The sequence below is a fragment of the Triticum dicoccoides genome, chromosome 1A (assembly GCF_002162155.2).
Source record: "Triticum dicoccoides isolate Atlit2015 ecotype Zavitan chromosome 1A, WEW_v2.0, whole genome shotgun sequence".
Classification (NCBI taxonomy): Eukaryota; Viridiplantae; Streptophyta; class Magnoliopsida; order Poales; family Poaceae; genus Triticum; species Triticum dicoccoides.
In genome coordinates this window covers 530,268,835-530,289,047 of record NC_041380.1, presented here as the reverse complement: position 1 = coordinate 530,289,047, position 20,213 = coordinate 530,268,835, and the positions used below count along the sequence as shown (strand labels likewise).

The 20,213-nt window shown below is 50.5% G+C and overlaps 1 protein-coding gene across 1 annotated transcript; it reads right to left on the bottom strand.

The window, feature by feature from the left end:
- Nucleotides 1–13,401: 13,401 nt before the first annotated feature.
- On the bottom strand, nucleotides 13,402–14,407 carry LOC119318887. Its single transcript, XM_037593476.1, has one exon. It carries the CDS (start codon nucleotides 14,309–14,311, stop codon nucleotides 13,802–13,804), a length of 510 nt encoding a protein of 169 aa, XP_037449373.1. The 5' UTR covers nucleotides 14,312–14,407; the 3' UTR covers nucleotides 13,402–13,801.
- Between the last annotated feature and the right edge of the window lie 5,806 nt (nucleotides 14,408–20,213).

Sequence of the window (20,213 nt, the reverse complement as noted above, 5' to 3'; positions counted from 1 at the left end):
CATCGTATACATGCACCAGATGGCATCTTATTCCGCAAAGCGAGATCTTCACATGGAATGAGACACATTGGGAATTATTGTTTATGGTGTACATCTGGTTAACGTAGTGCGAAAGCCCCTTCTTGCTATTTTTCGGGACCTTGCAGTACATATATCTGAAGATTGTTTGTTATGTACATGAAACATGGGGGATCTTTGTGATGACGATCGGCGTAGTCTTCGTTGCGGGCAAGCTAGGGATGTGTTAGTCTATGAGTATACTATGATTGGGAATGTTTTGGCTTCCCTTATAGAACCTTTAGAAACTATATTATCGATTTCATCTCAACGAAATTGGCAACGTGGGCTCCTTAATTCAGAAAAGGGATGTGCTGAACGAGTGGCATTTAGGACATCACACACTACACCGTGGAAACAAATATGGGAAAATGGTTTCATGTAATTCTATTTCATTGGCACCCAACAAGTACCATAGATTGTTTATTGTGGTACCCAAAATACCAAGAAATCATCGCATGATTATAAGATCTCGGTGACTTTGAAATGTGTTGCTTTGCTTCCACAGTTAACTGATTGCTTCAAATTGCAGTTGAAACTTAAAATATTTGTTTACTTATATATCAATATGTGTCACAAATTTTGTGGGTGCAGTAGCACTCTATTGGTCAATTTAACTTTGCAAATACAAAAGTATGACAAGATGGTTATTTAACTGTTAGCTGCAATTTGGGTTTATTTCTCTAGTGATAGTAACTTCATGAGCTAATGGCTGTTAGGGCATTATCGTTCATGCTGGAATTTCGAAGATGATATGTAACTCAAGACGTTGAGGACGGTGTCAGCAGTGTGCGCATTGTGCTAGGCTCTGGTGCCGACATCGCGGGTGATGAAGGAGCCCGAGCAGCAGGCGGTGGTAAGATGGCGATGAGCGCGTGGAGAAAGATGAGTAGCATGCTGCACAGGGAAGATGCAACATGAAGCCACGCCCAGGCGCACAGTAGCAAGTAGTTGCAGAGCTGGAACGCCCTATGCGCCGCCACATATGCGTCAGCTGAGTTCATCCCGTCCCTCCCGTCCCTCGCGTCGCCCTCACGAGGGTGACTCGGGGGCGACCAACCCTCCCGTCCGCCTTCTCCCCTTCTCGATTCCTGTCCTCGCCGCCGCTGGAGCCGGGCGCCGGGTCCCCTGGGCGAACGCCGATGAGGGTGTCGGCGAGGCCCTCGGCCGTGACGCCGCTCAGGCTTGGGCCTAGGGTTTGAGGCGGCGGCCTCTGCTGGTGAGGGCGGCGGTGTCCTGGCGGCGGGCGGCGCTCGCCGGAGTGGAGGGCCGCGTCTACTCGGCCGCGCGGGCGGCGAGTTGGCCGTGGACGCGGGCGCCGCGTGGAGGGATCCCCTGTTGCTCTCCTTCGCCAGATCTGAAGACGGCGCCCCCGTGCTGCTGCTTCCTCCTCGTCAGTCCGGCCGGATCCAGTGGCGGACTGCGCGGATGTGGGGTTGGGAGCTCTGGATCGGCGTAATTTCTTGGCTGGCTGCGGCGGCCACGATGCCGGCGGCGCTCCAGGCACTGTTTCCTTCTTGAAGGTGGCTTTGAGATCCAGCTCCCTCTCCCTCGTCCCCCCCTGCACCCGGGTGAAAACCAGAACTTTGGTTGGGCGGCGGCGGTGCCCGGCTCCGTCACCTTCTTGAAGGCGCCGCTTTGGGTCGACGGGAAGGTGGGACAGCTGCAGCGCGTTCTTGGCGTTCCTGATGGCGGCGGTTCTCTTTAGTGGTGTCGCTTCGCCATGGCGGTCGGCTGGTCCGGCTCTTGTGGTGATTGTGGTGCTCAACTCTTTGTCGTGTCTTCCTGGGGTGCTCCCGTCCCGTTCAGAGAGGTTGGAGGTGGAGTAGCTTCATCTTGCACGAAGCTTCGGTGGAGATGTCAAGTCATGCCTGACTGATAGGTGCTACGCTTTGTCATGCCTGGTCAGCAGGTGCTACGCACGACAGATCTTTCAAAGACTTCAACCTGTGTCGGCTAGTGGTACTTGGCAGCATGGTGTTGAGGTGTATCAGTGGAGACCGCGACGTGCTCAGCTGTTTGCGCGCAGGGAGGAGGTGCCGTTGGGCGCCGTGGTGGCGTCGACGATAGCTGGACCGAGCAAGGTTGATGCATCAGTACAGTTCTGAAGATGGAACGGTAGCAGTTGGTGGCGGTGGCCTCTGAGTGCATGCCGGACCGGTGAGACCCATGCCCGGCAGGCGTCCTGGATGGGACCTCAGGTCTTAGATGTTAGGTTTGGCTGCGATGTTTGTTTGGTATTAGGCCCAGGCTATCTGCGCCCCTTCATCAATTGGATAGAGTTGCTTAGACGGCGGCTTTAGCTTTACTGTTGTATTAGTTTGTAAAGTCCCGTGAGAATAATTAATAAAGTGGCCGTATGCATCGTCCAGATGCAGAGGCCGGGGGTCATCCTCCTTTTCTAAAAAAAACATATGCACCAGTCATTGTTGTTGTCGACACCACAAGCTGGTTTCTTCTTCTTGATTACTCCCAACTTCCCAAGTAACGGAAGCAAGGAACTGTGAGAGGCAGGAAGATTGTGCTGACTTGAGAGTGTTGGATGAAGGCATGAAGCAGAGAGTGAGCAAGCAAGATTAATATAGCCAAACAATCTACTCTCTTTTTTAGCATATTCGTCGGCTACCTCCATTTGTTGCCATCGCCACCGAGCCGAAGAGCGAAGACGAGTGCCAACCTCGCGCATAATCGCGCAACTCCTAGAATCCCTTCAATTTTGCGATGTAACCGCTACTTTTATATCAAGGGCGCAATGTTGATGATGATTGAAACGGCTCTTACATTGCACATAAAAATAAAGGGACATTTACATTTATGTCTTTAATTTGCGTCCATTCTCAGATTTACCCCTAATTTCAAAGCCTGCTCAAATTGCCTCTTTGCCATTATGTGCACTTATAGAAATGGCCTTTTGTGCCGTTACCGTCCGGTCAAAGCTGATCAAAGGGCTTTGACCATCCTGAAAAAATAGCAAAAAAGAATCTAAAAAATCTAAAAAGTTGTGGGATCAAATATACTCAGGTTCGCAAGATGCATGCAAATTTTCGTGCTGTTTGGACATTCCAGAAGCTCGTGTCAAAGGAAAAACAATAAATATGTAAGCCTGTGAACAGTAAAAATCAAAAAAAATAGCAAGAAAAAAAAATGAAATTTTTGGCATCAAAGAGGCTCGGGTCTGCAAGCTGCGTCCAAATTTTTATTGTGTTTGGACAATGGAGGGGCTTTTGGAGAAAAAAACAAAATTTGGCTCAGGAAAAAACTTGGGAAAAAATGACTATTTTGTTTTTTCTTGCTAGAGCTCCTCGCATGTCATTTGATCACAAAAACTTGCATGCACCTTGTGCACCCAAGCCTCTTTGATGCCCAAAAAATTTATTTTTTTAATTTTCTTGCTATTTTATTTCAAATTTACTGTTCACAAGCGTGCAGATTAACTGTTTTTCCTCGTCGCGAGCTCCTGGAATGTCCAAATAGCACCAAAATTTGCACAATCCTTGCACACATGAGTATCTTCTATCTCACAAAATTTTAGATTTTTTAGATTTTTTTTTTGCTATTTTTTCAGGTCAGTCAAAGCTATTTGACCGGACGGTAACGGCGCAGAAGGGCATTTCTGTAAGGGCACCTAACAGCGAAGGGGCAAATTTGAGTAGGCTTTCAAATTAGAGGTATATCTGATTAGGTGGTTCGAGTTAGGGACAGAAATGCAAATGGCCCAAAAATAAATATGGTTGGTGAAGCATTGGAGTCCTAATTATTGGTTGCATGTAGATCGGACTTCCATATATATTGGACTTCGCCACGGCTCCAACTCCATAGTAACACAGAGTTGTAGAGCTAATTACTGACTCTATTAACTAGTTTTTAGCCATGATAATAATAGAGGGGGAAGAGTGTGATGAGGATGTTGAGAGACACCTAATTAACTTTTGTTATTTGTCTTAGGGAATGAGATGCATCGAGAATTTAATTGTTGGCTCATAATAGGCACAATTTTCTTGGTGGGACTTTGACACAAGCAGAAGAACCGACAATGTGACCTTCATGCAGTTCAGCTCCGGGCTGAGATAGAGGAGACTCATCACTCATGGCCTGTTGAACTGGCACTCCCTGAGCAGCTGGCCTCCCCATTCTTCTCTGGCGTGGCGGAATATCTACGGAACAGAGCAAGCAGCCTCACAAAAGTTCTCCATTTTGTACCGAGCATTTTTCCAAGTTCAAGAATCGAGCAGCAATGTAACTGCAACGATTAATTAAGAATCCCTTCAAGAAAAACAATTAATTAGGAAACATACAAGCATATGCCTCATGTCTGATCCCTGTTGACCCATCTCTCCCGGCTCTGATGAAAAGTTCAACCTAAATCAGACGTGGTAGCCAGATGGCAAGCTCATGGTGTACTCATCTCCCGCCTCGTTATCACTGTGATCTCTGAGCCGGAGTAGGAGTGCGAGGGTGAGCAAGGCCCACTCCGGCACAAAGATAGCTGTGCGGCTGAATTTCGCACATCTCGTCCTGGGGCGGAATTGTCCCTTTTGGCCAAATAACTTTTGCCCAGTCAAAACTTTGGTCAATTTTTTGTCCAAATTTCATTCAAAATTCAAATTTTAGTTTTGCAATCTCGTCTGACTGAATTTTGGCCATCTTGCTCTAGGGCGGAAAAAAAAATCTGAGACCGAAAATCAAAACTAGGCGGCGCCTAGGGCGCCGATGGAGCCTAAGGACGGCCGTGTTGTCCTTATCCCAGACGTTGGACCACAGTTTAGTGAGGAAGTCTACTTGTCCATCTCCGGGACGTTGGATGAGAACTCGGTTAGGAATTCGGCCGTTCAGGCGAACACGAGCAGCACCTTGGCACCCTAGAAGGTGGCGGTGAGGACAGCGCCAACTGTGTGCGTGTTACTCTGGGCTCCAACGCCGGCGGCAGGGGTGGTGAACGAGCCCAAGCGGTCGGCCACGGCGAAAATGGCGGTGAGTACGGTTAGAGAGACAAGGAGCAGGTTGCATAGGGATGGGAAGAAGGCGGATCGAAACGTTAGAAAGATGTAGTCCGACGCTGCGTCCAGCAACATGTAGTTGCAGAGATGGAATGCCACTTCCCCGCCCGCCAATGTTGTTGTCGAGTGACGATTCCACGCAAAGCTAGTTTCTTCATGATCACTCTGAAGTAGCAAACTGAATTAAGGAACTGTGAGAGGCGAGAAGAGAGTTTTCACTTAAGACTGGGAGTGGTGGATGGAGCGGACAGTGAGCAAGCTAGATGATTTCCCGCGCATTGCTGAGGGTTTTGTTTCACCAAAATTTCTACTGTGGACACAAAAAATGTAGATAAAAATAGTGAGTTTCCTGTGCACTAACACATTTCCCTTGTGGGGAAAGAACATCTTTGAAAGGATGTGCGTGTAAGCATTGTTTTCATTGGATGGTAACAATTCAGGGTGGACATGGTCCGGGCCGGTCCGGTCCCTGACCGAGCCGCGCTTTGGACCGGCCGCAACCGGTCCGGACCGGACCGGACCGAAGTGCCCAGCGGGCCTGTTTTCCTGAACCGGACCGACGAGGAGAAAGCTCGGTCAGGACCGAGGGACCGAGCGATGGCGGGGCGGGGCGTGAGCTGCGCGTGTGCCCCGGCGCCTGCATGTGTGTGCCCTGCGCGTGTGCCCAGCGTGCGTGCGTCCGTGCCGTACCCTGTCCCTGAAGAGCAACTCCTCCGGCTGTTTGCTGTAGACGAAGATGCAGTTCATCTATGGTAGCGTCTCTACCTACATCAAGCTCGTCCCGGAGAACTCCGCCGCCGGCCGGCACCGTCACCATCAGCACATACTACGTGCCTACATCGTCGCTTCCAATTTCAGATTACTGATGAGCTTGTACTGCAATCATGGTGACTGTATGTGCATCAATTGACTGCAAATTCAGGCATCAGTTGTGGGGGACGGCCGTGACGAGATCGACTTGGGGTTCCTGGGGAACAAGATGGGGCACACCAACGTGTGTGTGTTCACCGACGTGCTTGTCAGCACCCGAGGTGGGCTTGGAACGAACACACACGAACGAGAGACATCAGTGTTTTATTCTGCACACACTCCAGAGCTTTTCTGTTCTACAGTATATCTTTGCTATTTATTCAGACTTACAGAACAGGAAACAGGGCTTCGTGGCACCTGACTTTCGCTGTCATGATTCACAGCATTCGTGCCATCCAACGAGCAGACCGACGAGGCACGAGACTCGCTCAAGCTGTTAGACCCGCGAGCTGAACTAGCTAACAGAAAGAAAGCGTTCGACCCTAACCTGACGAAAAACCAAAGTGCTAACTGAACTAACTGAAAATGTGACAGGGGCTTGGGATTTATTCAACTGTCTTCGCCGACATCGCGGGCAAGATGGAGATGCAGTTCGTGCACGGGCGGCACTGCTTCATCGCGTCAGCAAGCCTGGCAGACGGCGGCCATGGTCGGGCAAGAGAGGATATGTGCATCGTGTAGGCGGCGTTCTGGACCAATTCATTGCGCGGTCGGAAGATGGCGATGCGGCGGTGCTCCAAGACGCGGTGGTTCAATCAGGGGTTGCCGGTGGCCGCGACGACGAGGAACGGCAGCCCCGGTGACTGCGTTTTGTCGGTCCTGCTCGGGGGCTCGGTCAAAATCCGGACCGGACCGAGAGTTTGTCGGGCCTAATTCCTGAGCTCGGCCCGACCGAATTTTTTACCGGTCCAAGACCGTACGGTCCGGTCCATAACGGGCCGCGAGCCGGGCCAAAAGCCCGCTCGTCACGTCCAGGCTGAGTAACAATAGTGTTTATACAAAGAATTTGAAACACAAGAAGCCTTTCAATGATAACACTTGCTTTCACTGAATAAACTGTCCTAAATCACATTGTCACAAGTAGTAAAAAGTAGAGTCACTGATGCACTAACTGTACCTGTACTACATAAAAGATAGTATGCTGGAATTCTACCGAAAAAGGCTTTCGCCCTGCTTTATAAATAAAGCAAACCGCCAAGAGCACATACAAGGACTAGTTCAAAACACACACACCCAAGTCTCACAATAATAGATCCAGAGGTATTGCTGAAGGCACAGCTCAACAAGCCCAAAACACACACGAAATAAGAGACAAGGCTCAGCCGGGGCCAAGGCCGGAGCCGGAGCCGGAGAGCGACAGACGACTAATCAGGCCCAGGAGGAGGCGGCGGAGGGGGCGGCGACAGGCGAACGGCCATCGAGCGGAGGTCGGCGATGAAGGCGGAGATGGCGTCCCGGTCCCGAGGGCGGCTAAGCGGCCGCCAGAGCTGCAAGTAACCAGACAGTTTGAAGAGGGCGTTAGTAGCACGTTGAAGAGGGGAGCGCTGAATCACAAGTTTATTGCGAATCGTCCAGAGCGTCCACGCGAGGGCCCCAATCTCAAGCCACCTAATGTGGCGAGAGGGCAGCGGGGAGGCATGTAGTTCGGCGAAGAGGTCGGGGAAGTTGGAGTGGCACCAATCCCCACCAACCGCCTCTCTAAAGCAGCTCCAAACGAACTGAGCAGACACGCAGGAGAAGAAAATGTGGTTCGAGTCTTCGGGGGTATCACAAAGGGGGCAGAGGCCAGAGCCCGGGCCATTGCGCTTGCGAACCTCAACTCCCGACGGAAACCGACCGCGGATCCATTGCCACATGAAGATCCGGATTTTAAGGGGCAGGCGAATGGACCAAACTGTGGGGCGGCGGGGCAGAGGAGGGGGCGATAGTCGCGTAGAGGGACTTGGTGGAGAATTGAACCGAAGGCTCAAGGCGCCACCGAACCTCATCCGGGCCAGCATCTACAGTCGGTTCATGAAGAGCAATACAATCAAGAAGCTCATGCCAGGCGGCCACTTCCGGAGGCCCAAATGGCCTCCGGAACGCGAGGTGCCCTAAGTCAATAAGGGCCTGTTGAACTGAGATTGTAGGGACGACTGCGATGGAGAAGAGGTCGGGAAAGCGGGCCGCGAATGGGGCGTTACCCGCCCATCGGTCAAACCAGAACAAGGTCGCTGCTCCCGATCCAACCGAGATGGAAGCCCCAATGCGGAGGACGGGGAGCAGTTGGATGACCGACTGCCAGAACTAGGACCCACCCGACCGTTGGCAGAAGGCCAGAGGTTGGCCACGCAAGTATTTATTCCGGATGATGTCTAGCCACAGACCGCCATGCCCTTGAGAGATGCGCCAGAGCCAGCGTGAAAGGAGGACAATGATCATGCGCTTCGAGCACATGATGCCAAGGCCTCCCTGCTCCCGGGGCTTGCAGATGTCGAGCCAACTAACCATATGATACTTCTGCTTGTTATTGTCCCCAGCCCAATAGAAGCGAGATGGAAGCCCCAATGCGGAGGACGGGGAGCAGTTGGATGACTGGCTGCTGGAATTCTAATAGGAAGGTCTGTTTCAAATTGCCAAAGAACAAAATAATTCAGTTGGGACCTGATTATGTGTAAGATGAGAACGTAAAGATTCACAGCCAGTAAGGCAACCCACCCTCACACTCCACCTGAACCCAAAGTTTTTACAGAAATGCAAACCCATCAATACATGTTTGAAACAAAAACACAATCAGATTTGCCTTGCTTCATTTGACCAGAAAAAAAACAACAGCACCGGCGCACACACACACGCAACATGAGATACTCTGAACACTTAACACACATGTGCGTACCAGCGAGAGTAGGCAAATCAACTCACCGTGGCTAGTTTGTAGTCCTCAAAGGACTCGCAGTAATCGTCATATAGCTGCTGCGAGTATATCGTGCTGCGTGACAAAAAATGCAAATAGGGGTGGGCGGAAACCCTAGATCAATTAATCACCAGACAAATAGGGGTGGGCGGAAACCCTAGATCAATTAATCACCAGATCAGGTCAAATCGGGCCAAGCCTAGGCATGGTAGGAGGGGGACGGGCAGGGAGGCAACTTACGTGCAGAGCATCATGTAGCCCTCAGAGTTGAACTGCTGCTCCGGCTTGCCCTCAAGGATGTTGATGAGCTTGTTGATGCCCTTCTGCATGAAGCTCCACCATCCTCTCTCTAGATCGATCGTCTTTGCGATCCTGCACTTGCCCTGCCATCGCCGCCGTAGCCGCCAGTCCTCCCCGACTGCTGTCGCAAACCCTAGAGAAGGTTGGGTTCCGTACTTCTGTTGCGTCTGTCGCTGCGTGGAGTTTGTGTCGTTTGGGAAGAGATATTTGAGTGATTGGAGAGGGAGCGGCCAGCTTATGAGGTGGGATTCCGTCGCGAAGACGTTTTGACGGGAGGAAGGTTCACTTGCGCTTCTGCTTCCGCGGGTAGAGAAGTACTAGGAGCCAACGTGAGGGGCGACGTGCACTGCATAGGCCGAGATGATCCACTCTTGGTTGATCTGAGCCATACGTGGTGAATCAAACGGCCAAAAGAATTTATGACGACGTGGACACATGAGAAGACTGGAAAATCGGGTAGTGGGGGCTTCCATTTAGATATAGTAGATGCCGTTGGGTGGTGAGGGTTGATTTATAATTAACGGCTACCGATTGCCGAAGACAGACAGAGACAGTTGCAGTTGGGACTATCTAATTATCACAAAACTGCGAACCAACTTATGGTTGAATGATTATAGGAGGACAGTGGTATCTCCTGCTCACCTGAGTTCAAGTCCTAGACTTGACATCCGTGTTCGTATTTTTCTGAATTTATTTTAGGCCTTCCGGCGATGTGGTTCAGAGAGAGGAGACGTTCACGTCGACTACGAAGGCATTTGTGGCGAATTCGATAATCTCAAGATGATGTGGCAGCTCAATCTCTCAAAGATGCTCATAGATATAGGGTGTGTGTGCGTGCATTCATATGGATGAGCATATGTGCGTTTGTACGAGCGTTTGTTCAATTTTTTTATCACAAACCCTAAAAAGAGGTGACATCATGGTATCACATCTGTATCAACTAGCAACACTTGCCACTCCTCGTCCCAGACAGAAATTCTCGTGATCTCCTTTATATGGTGCTAACTTTTCCTGCCTGCATATTCTAGGTAGCAGCTAGAGAAACCAACGACCATATTGACCGGTTTTTATGGTACTGTCTTAGTTTCTGCTTCCCTTGCCCTAGATTTTACCTGCACAGTACTACATTTGAGATGGGCTCGGAAGTGACATATAGACCATACATACACGCACTCTCACTCATTGAAAAGAGCGAGTGCCAACCTCACACGTAATCATGCGACTGCTAGAACCCCTTTTCTGGCACAGTCTCGATTACTGTTACAATGGATCTTACTTTACACAGAAAATAAATAACTAGCCCTATGGTTGGTGAAGCATTGGAGCCCTAGTTATTGTTGGCATGTACACCTGGCATCCACATCTACCGGACTTGGTCTCGGCCTCTAGTATTTCATAGTAGGACAGAGTTGTAGTACTCTACCAAATACAGAAGCATTGTAGGAGCTTTGCAGTATTTGATACTAACTAGGCCAGATATTTCATACTCTGTTAACAAAATTTGTCAGTTCTTGCATGCTCCTACCAGCGTACACTTTACAGCAGTGAAAAGCATACTTAGATACCTCCAAGCAACATGCAGTCATGGACTTAAACTTGGGAAGTCAGACTCCATGCTTGTAAGTGTGTTTTCAGATGCAGACTGGGCAGGATGTCGTGATGATAGAAGATCAACATGAGGGTTTGCATTCTTTCTGGGTGGTAACTTGATCTCATGGAGTGCTCGCAAGCAAGCCACTGTGTTTAGGTCCAGCACAGAAGCAGAATATAAAGCCCTAGCAAATGCAACTACTGAAGTTATCTGGGTACAAAATATGCTTACTGAACTGGGTATTCGGCATCCGCAGGCAGCATCACTTTGGTGTGATAATCTTGGTGCTACATATTTATGTGCTAATCCTATTTTTCATGCCAGGACCAAGCATATCGAGATAGATTATCACTTTGTTCGAGAAAGGGTGGCTGACAAATTGTTGAATATCAGGTTTATACCTACCGATGATCAGGTTGCAGATGGATTTACTAAACCTCTCTCTTTGAGGCCGTTGCAAGCTTTCCGACGCGATCTCAACTTGTATAGTTGTGATTGAGGGGGAGTGTTAAACGATGTTTATCTGTAGCGTGTGCGTGTGTTTGTAATCAGTTAGGCCAAGGAGACCTGATCCCGTATTTGTTAGTTAGCTAGCTTGGAGATCAAGTCCGTGGCCTAACAACCCTGTAATCTTACCGGCCTTTGAGCCTTATATCAACACGCATGCGGCCCTGCATTTTGCATACGCTTAACCTAGCTTTTCTACAGCTATGACCCTAAAAATAGTTGGCAGGCTGCAAGGCTCTGACCAGAAGTTCATCCAGATCAGACGTGGTAGCCAGACAACCAACTGTTACCGTACTCGCCACCGTCCGCCGGCTCCTTGCCGTCGTCCTCGCCTAGCCAGAGCGTGAGAACGAGCAATGTCGGTGCCCAGTTGAGCACGAAGATGGCATACGGTCCTGAGGATGTGGCCACCTTGACATAGGACAACAATTCCATGAGAAGTCGGCCGTGCGGTTGAAAGAGAGCGATGCCACGGCGCCAAAGATGGCGGTGAGAACAGTGACGACTGTGTGCGTGTGTTTTGAGCTCGTCCCACACGGGCGACAGTTGTGCTGAAGGAGCACGTACGAGCCTGGGCAGTCGGCCGTGGCAAAGACGGTGGTGAGCCTATGGAGGAAGACAAGGATCAGGCTGCACGTGGCAGGGACGAGCCAGAGCGAGTGATGATAATTATTACCGACACCACAAAGGTTCCTCTTAGTCACTCACACTCACGCAAATTAAGAAATGAGCTGTAAGAGGCAAGAAGAGGGTGGTGACTTTTTTTTGAATGTTCACCGGGGAGGGGAGGGTTCTCCATCTGAATATATTGATCAGCGGGGCTAAAACCCCAGGAAGGTTACAGATGGTTCAGTTGCAGAACGAGGAGGGGGCAGGAAAGACCATAAGAACACACACTAGAGGGAGAGGGCATGCAGCCAGGATTCAACATGCGTCCTACGATTCTCAAGGAGCCGTCCACGCCATAGAGCTGCGTCCTCTCGGCAGCACCCAAGCACACGAGCAAGAGACGCATGTTGTCGCTGAAAGACCACAACGTTCCGGTGTTTCCAGATTTACCAGCAGCACAGTAAGGCAAACTCCACTGCTGACTCGGCCACCGCAGCCACCGTGGTTACAAAGCCAGACAGTCTGCACACCGTGACGCTGCTGGCGTCGACAACCATCTTGTTCCAGAAATCGCCCGCGAACGGGCAGGAGAAGAGCATATGGTCCATGGTTTCCAGGGTTGCCGAGCACAGCGGACAGCTAGCCTCCTCCGCGGTGACAATGCACTTGTGAAGCAAGACATCTCTGGTGTGGATACGTCTCTGAACCAGCAGCCAGCAGAAAGGTGACTGAGGATGAAGGACAGGGCGCCCCAGGGCGCGACTGAGGATGGTGACTTTGACAGTGTGTGATGAAGCCAGATTAATAAATTAATTGTCACAAAACCCAAAAGGAGGTAACATCATCATATCTGAACTCCAAAAGGTGTACTCTCCTTATGAGCTCTTTGTGACCTTGGTGCTTAATTTCGTATCTTTAGGACCTTATAAGTAAGAAAGTCTGTAGCTACTTTTTATATGGAAAAGGCGAAAGCGTGACTGCCAGAAATACTCTTGGTACCCAAGCAAGATAAATAAGTGGTACAGTGGTTGACGAAGCATTAAAGTCTTCTTATTATTCACATGTACATCTGGCATCCATATATTACTTGGCCTCGGCTACTACATCATAGTATGAAGAAGCTATAGTTCAAACTTTCTCAGATCCATATCCATTATGTCGGTTATGTGTCTTGGGGAATGAGATGCATCAAGAATTTCAGTGTTAGCTCAATATGCAAATAATGTTCTTTCTTGGCACGGGGAGAAGCCAGGACGACAAAACTTGCAGGCAATACAACGGAGGGAAGAGCAGGGTCGCTGATCTGGTCTGATGATTGGGCCACGGAGGAGCACCGAAGCCTCGATTGTTCCTCCATGCACCTCCGTTCTGGCTCAAGCAAAAATTGTTTAGCGAGCGAGCAACCTTGGAAAGGGGCCTTGGTTGTGGTCTGGATCATTTAGGAAAAGGCCACCAACACTAGGGTCTTCTGCTGTTAATGTGACTAGCAAAGTGCCATGATGGACGATGACTACCAGACAGGAAACAGGGCCATGGCGCAGTGTGACTTTTCAAAACTGTACACTACACAATCTTTACATCACTGAATAAAAAAGTAATTTACTCGCAAAAAAAGTGAATAAAAATGTTATCCCGTTTACAGGCTGACTAAATGAAACTAGTAAAGAACGGAAGTACAATAGATACCGAATGTACAAAGCAAAGCAGTTAGTATGTTTGCCTTTGCATTTTTTTTAATCCAGTGAGCAGAAATGTTACTGTAACAGCTAAGAATTGCGAGGAATCACTAGCAGAATGATTGATCACAACAGGATCTTTCCTGATATAGTGAGCAAATAAATCCCCTCCACTATATACCAGATCCAGTAAATATAACGTATGCAGTAAGCAAAACAGTACGTTTGCCTTTGCATATTTCGTACTGGTACAATAATTAAATTGTACTAACTTATACAAGAAAAAAAGAAATATCCTCATTTTGCCTCTCGGTTCATCCATCTCGACAGGCTCTGGCCAGTGGCCACAGCTGAACCAGACTCAGACGTGGTAGCCAGACGGCAAGCTCTTGCTGTACTCGCCACCGTCGGTTGCCTCCTCGCCGCCGTCTTCGCTGAGCCGAAGAGCGAAGGCGAGTGCGAGCGAGGCCCACTCGAGCACGAAGATGGCGGCGCCAAGACCGCCGACGAGCCTGAGGATAACCGCGCCGTCGTCCTCCCGGACGTAGGACCGCAGCTCGGCGAGGAAGTCAGCCGTGCGGGTGAATGCGAGCACGGCTGCAGCACCCTGGAAGATGGCAGTGAGGACGGCACCGGCGGTATGTGCAGTGTGCTGGGCTCCGGCGCCGGCTGTGGGGGTAGTGAAGGAGCCCGAGCAGCCAGCCGCGGCAAAGACCGCGGTGAGCGCGTGGAGGAAGACGAGGAGCAGGCCGGACGGGGATGGGACAAGGCGGAGCGAGAGTGTGAGGAAGATGCAGCCCGACGCCGCGCCCAGAAGCAAGTAGTTGCAGAGCAGGAACGCCCTGTGCGCCGTCACTTGCCCACCAGCCATTGTTGCTGCTGTCTGCCGAGACCCCAAGCTGATTTATTCTTGATCACTCCCAAGCAAACTGAAGCAAGGAGACTGTGAGAGGCAAGAAGATGGTGGTGACTTGAGAGTGTTGGATGAAGCAGTGAGTGAGCGAGCGTGATTAATATAGTCAATGGCGTGGGAAGGGGATTTCATTTGCGACCGTTGGAGGGCGAGGGGTTGGCTTAACGGCTAGCGAGTGAGAGCGTGACAAGAGAAAGAGAGACGTTGCGATCTGGACTGATTAATTATCACAAAAACCAAGAGGAGGTGACATCATCATATCACACCATGTCCCAACTTGCAACACTGGACTGCCCTTCTGACAAACAAAGCTTGATGTTCTTCTTCGGTGCTTACCTTTTTTTTTAGGCTTTCGGTGCTTACTTTTTATTGCTTGCATTCCAGTCAACGGCTCTATAGGACCAGCAAACCACATTCAAAGGGGTGTTCCCCCATTTCTACGGTTGCAGTTTCTCTCGTACAAACCAATCACTCCAAATCGACGATGATCAGAGCATGTACGCTCGTATATGGGTTCATTACAATCCCGGATGAGTTGAATTGGCTGCGCAATTACATCTTCAACTGTCCGAGAGGGCAAGCACACGATAAAACCACTAGAAAAAATAGCACGCTATAGCGTGTACAATGTCTCGTTAATACCACGCTATAGCGCGTTATAGCACGCTAATAGCGTATTTTCATAGGCGACGCTATTTTGTATAGCGCTCTATTTTCTACTTGGATAACACGGGTCAGTTAATGTGCATTAGTAAAATATGCTCACTTGTTATAAGTTTTCTCTTCAAATGCCAACATGATTTTGTTATGTTAGAATAATTAGAACAGAGCGCTGCTCTGTAAGCTATGCGAGCGCACACGCAGCCGATGTAATTCTTCTCATGCACAATCAGTGTTGCCAATGTCATCAGTTGTTATTGTTCAATTAGGTCGTGAGCTAAAGCTTAAATTTGACATCACCTCCATGGATACCGTGCGCAAGGGGTGTGCGAGGAGGTTCGTACCCTGAAAGGCAGCGTCGGCGCTACGGGATTATCTCCCTAATCCCGAAGGTTCCTCGAGCCTTGGACATCCGCCCATTTCGCCCGATCACTGTTATCAACGTGATTTATCGTATCCTTGCTAAGGTGCACGCCAATAGGACGGCACCACCTGTGGACCGGTTGACACACCGTAATCAATCCGCGTTCATCCAAGGGCGCTTCATCCTCGATGGGGTCCTCGCGTTCCATGAGGTTCTTTGAGGGAGTCCTGGATTAGGGGGTGTTCGGGTAGCCGGACTATACCTTCAGCCGGACTTCTGTACTATGAAGATACAAGATTGAAGACTTCGTCCCGTGTCCGGATGGGACTTTCCTTGGCGTGGAAGGCAAGCTTGGCGATGCGGATATTCAAGATCTCTTACCATTGTAACCGACTCTATGTAACCCTAACCCTATCCGGTGTCTATATAAACCGGAGGGTTGTAGTCCGTAGGCAATCAACTCCATATACAACAATCATACCATAGGCTAGCTTCTAGGGTTTAGCCTCCTTGATCTCGTGGTAGATCTACTCTTGTACTACCCATATCATCAATATTAATCAAGCAGGACGTAGGGTTTTACCTCCATCAAGAGGGCCCGAACCTGGGTAAAACATCATGTTCCCTGCCTCTTGTTACCATCCGGCCTAGACGCACAGTTCGGGACCCATTACCCGAGATCCGCCGGTTTTGACACCGACATTGGTGCTTTCATTGAGAGTTCCTCTGTGTCGTCGCCTTTAGGCCCGATGGCTCCTTTGATCATCAACAACGATGCGGTCCAGGGTGAGACTTTTCTCCCCGGACAGATCTTCGTCTTCGGCGGCTTCGCTCTGCGGGCCAATTCGCTCGGCCACCTGGAGCAGATCGAAAGCTACGCCCCTGGCCATCAAGTCAGGTTTGGAAGCTTAAACTACACGGCTGACATCCGCGGAGACTTGATCTTCGACGGGCTCGAGCCACGGGCCAAGCGCGCCGCACTATCTCGAGGGGCATGATCTAGCTCTGCCCCCGGACAGTGTCCTGGAGGCCGCACACGCATCGGTTCCGACCCCTAACTTGGAGCCTATTGCGCCAATCGAGGATGAGCGGTTGGACGTCACCTCGGGGGCTACGACCCCGAAAGCGATCGAGCCGAACGCTAGCCCCGCACTCTGCACGACCCGTGACTCCGAGGATCCGGACTCCTTCCCGGACTCCGAACCCCCCGCGCCCCTGCCAATCGAATCCGATTGGGCGCCGATAATGGAGTTCACCGCCGCAGACATCTTTCAGCATTCGCCTTTTGGCGACATCCTGAATTCTCTTAAGTCTCTCTCTTTATCAGGAGAGCCCTGGCCGGACTACGGTCAGCGAGGGAGGGATACGGACGATGAGGAAATTCAAAGCCCACCCACCACCCACTTTGTAGCCACTGTCGACGATCTAACCGACATGCTTGACTTTTGCTCGGAAGACATCGACGGCATGGACGACGATGTAGGAGACGAACAGGAACCAGCACCTGTAGGGCGCTGGAAGGCCACCTCGTCATATGACATATATATGGTGGATACTCCAAAAGATGGAGATGGCGATGGAACAGTGGGGGGTGACGCCCCCAAGAAACAGCCAAAACGCCGGCGTCAGTGGCGCCGCTCTAAATCCCGCCAAAGCAAAAACGGTGATTCCGGCACGGGAGATAATACTACCCCGGATAGCGCCGAAGAACACCCACCTCAGCAAGATTCGGCACAGGAAGATGGAGAAGCCAGCCCTCATGAGAGAGCGGCAGACCGAGAGGTCGAGGATGATAACTATACGCCTCCCTCCGAAGACGAGGCAAGCCTCGATGACGACGAATTCATCATACCATCAGACCCCGCCGAACAAGAGCGTTTTAAACGCAGGCTTTTAGCCATGGCAAGCAGCCTCAAGAAAAAGCAGCAACAGCTTAGAGCTGCCCAAGATTTGCTAGCTGACAGATGGACTGAAGTCCTTGCGGCCGAAGAGTATGAACTCGAACGCCCCTCCAAGAGTTACCCGAAGCGCAGGCCGCTACCCCGATCGGAGGAGGAAGCACCTACATCACCAGCGCATGACATGGTAGACCGGCCACCTCGCGGCCGCGACAGAGAGGCCTCTCGGCCCTCCACCCAAGCCATGCCCCGACGCCACTCAACTAAGACACGGGAAAATGCGCCCGACCTGCGAGACATACTGGAGGATAAGGCAAGACAAACAAGATCGATCTACGGATCGCGCAAGCGCCCTACAGCATGTGACAATGATCTTCACTCCGGATACAACAAATCCGGCCGGGCCGAACACAACAGACATAGCTCTTCCGAGCTGCGTCGTGATATAGCCCAGTACAGAGGCGCTGCACACCCGCTATGCTTCACGAATGAAGTAATGGATCATAAAATCCCAGAGGGTTTCAAACCCGTAAACATCGAATCATACGATGGCACAACAGATCCGGCGGTATGGATTGAGGATTATCTCCTTCACATCCACATGGCACGCGGCGATGATCTACACGCCATCAAATACCTCCCTCTCAAACTTAAAGGACCGGCCCGGCATTGGCTTAACAGCTTGCCAGCAGACTCAATCGGTTCTTGGGAGGACCTGGAAGCCGCATTCCTCGACAACTTCCAGGGCACTTACGTGCGACCACCGGATGCCGACGACTTAAGCCACATAATTCAGCAGCCAGAGGAATCGGCCAGACAATTCTGGACAAGGTTCCTAACAAAGAAAAACCAGATAGTCGACTGTCCGGACGCAGAGGCCCTAGCAGCCTTCAAGCATAACATCTGCGACGAGTGGCTTGCCCGGCACCTGGGACAGGAAAAGCCGAAATCCATGGCAGCCCTCACGACACTCATGACCCGCTTTTGCGCGGGAGAAGGCAGTTGGCTAGCTCGCAGTAACAACTTATCAAAGAACCCTGGTAATTCGAATACCAAGGACAAAAGTGGCAGGACACGTCGGAATAAGCAAAAATGTTGTGTTAGCAGCGACAACAATGAAGACACGGCAGTCAATGCCGGATTCAAAGACTATAAATCCGGTCAGCGGAAAAAGCCATTCAAAAAGAATACTCAGGGCCCGTCCAGTTTGGACCGAATACTTGATCGCTTGTGCCAGATACATGGCACCCCCGAAAGACCAGCCAATCACACTAACAGGGATTTTTGGGTGTTCAAGCAGGCAGGCAAGTTAAGGGCCGAAAACAGAGACAAGGGGCTGCACAGCTACGACGAGGAGCCCAAGCCGCCGAACAACAATGTACAGAAGGGCTTTCCCCCACAAGTGCGGACGGTGAACATGATATACGCAACCCACATTCCCAAGCGGGAGCGGAATCGTGCGCTACGGGACATATACGCGATGGAGCCAGTCGCCTCAAAGTTCAACCCATGGTCCTCCTGCCCGATCACTTTTGATTGAAGGGACCATCCCACTAGCATCCATCATGGCGGCTTCGCCGCATTGGTTCTCGACCCAATCATCGACAGATTTCATCTCACAAGAGTCCTCATGGACGGCGGCAGTAGCCTGAACCTGCTTTATCAGGATACAGTGCGGAAAATGGGCATAGATCCCTCAAGGATTAAGCCCACAAGAACGACCTTTAAAGGCGTTATACCAAGTGTAGAAGCCAACTGTACAGGCTCAGTAACACTTGACGTGGTCTTCGGATCCTTGGACAATTTCCGAAGCGAAGAGTTAATCTTCGATATAGTCTCGTTTCGCAGTGGCTATCACGCCCTGCTCGGACGAACCGCATTCGCAAAGTTCAATGCGGTGCCGCACTACGCATATCTCAAGTTCAAGATGCCAGGCCCTCGAGGAGTAATTATGGTCAACGGAAACACTGAATGCTCCCTCCGTACGGAGGAGCATACAGCGGCTCTCGCAGCGGAGGTACAAAGTAGCCTTCTCAGGCAATTCTCCAGTCCGGCCATTAAAAAGCCAGACACTGCCAAGCGCGCCCGGAGTGACCCACAGCAGGACCGCCTGGCACACTCTGAGAAAGCGTAGCAATGCGGCCCCAACCCCAGCTTTCGTGACATAGCGAAACCAGTACCTCGCGTACATAACTATGCCCATGAAATACCATGGGCACAGGGGAAGGGGCACAATAACGGCACGCCCAAAATACGGCTTAAAACGTACTAGGGGCTGCCGGATTCTTTTTTAATTTTTTCTTACTTTCAGGACTCCATACTTCGGACGACCTGTTTGGCAATTCGACTGTCGCACAAACGATGCAAGATCCAGGGAGGCAGACAAGCCATGCCGCATTATGGAACTCCCAGGTGGTCTCTGTTACGAGCGGTATACCTGTTTTAAATACAATTCCGCGGCCTGCCCCTGGTCAGGACATACTGAATAGTCCAATATCTTTTGCTTACCGCACTATTTGTATCGTTCGGCTTTGATAAATAGCCTCTCTATAAACAATGCTTAGTTTCTTGTCTATTTTTTGCATTATCTTCTTTTCACATTTATGTTTATTAAATGACATGATTGCACCCATACACCATGGTATGACAAACACGCCAGGGGCTTCAGTACCCCTCATAATGGTGTGAGAAGTCTGTACACTTTCACAAGTGCGGCACCCCGAACTTATAGCACTATATGCATCGGCTCCGAATCATGATTTGGGTAAATAGTTGGGTTTGCCCGGCTCCTATGTTTTGGTGCCTTACGTTCCGCTCTATCGGCTAAGGTAGCACTAGGAGAACCACTGCGATTGTGCCCCGGTTCAGCTGGGTTAAGCACCTCAGTGGAGAAAGCTAAAACTGACTGTCATGATGTGGCGAGAGACCGGTCGCTGTT

What these genes read in the sequence shown, in the direction of transcription:
- LOC119318887 (XM_037593476.1), bottom strand. Translation starts at nt 14,311, where the DNA reads ATGGCTGGTGGGCAAGTGACGGCGCACAGGGCGTTCCTGCTCTGCAAC.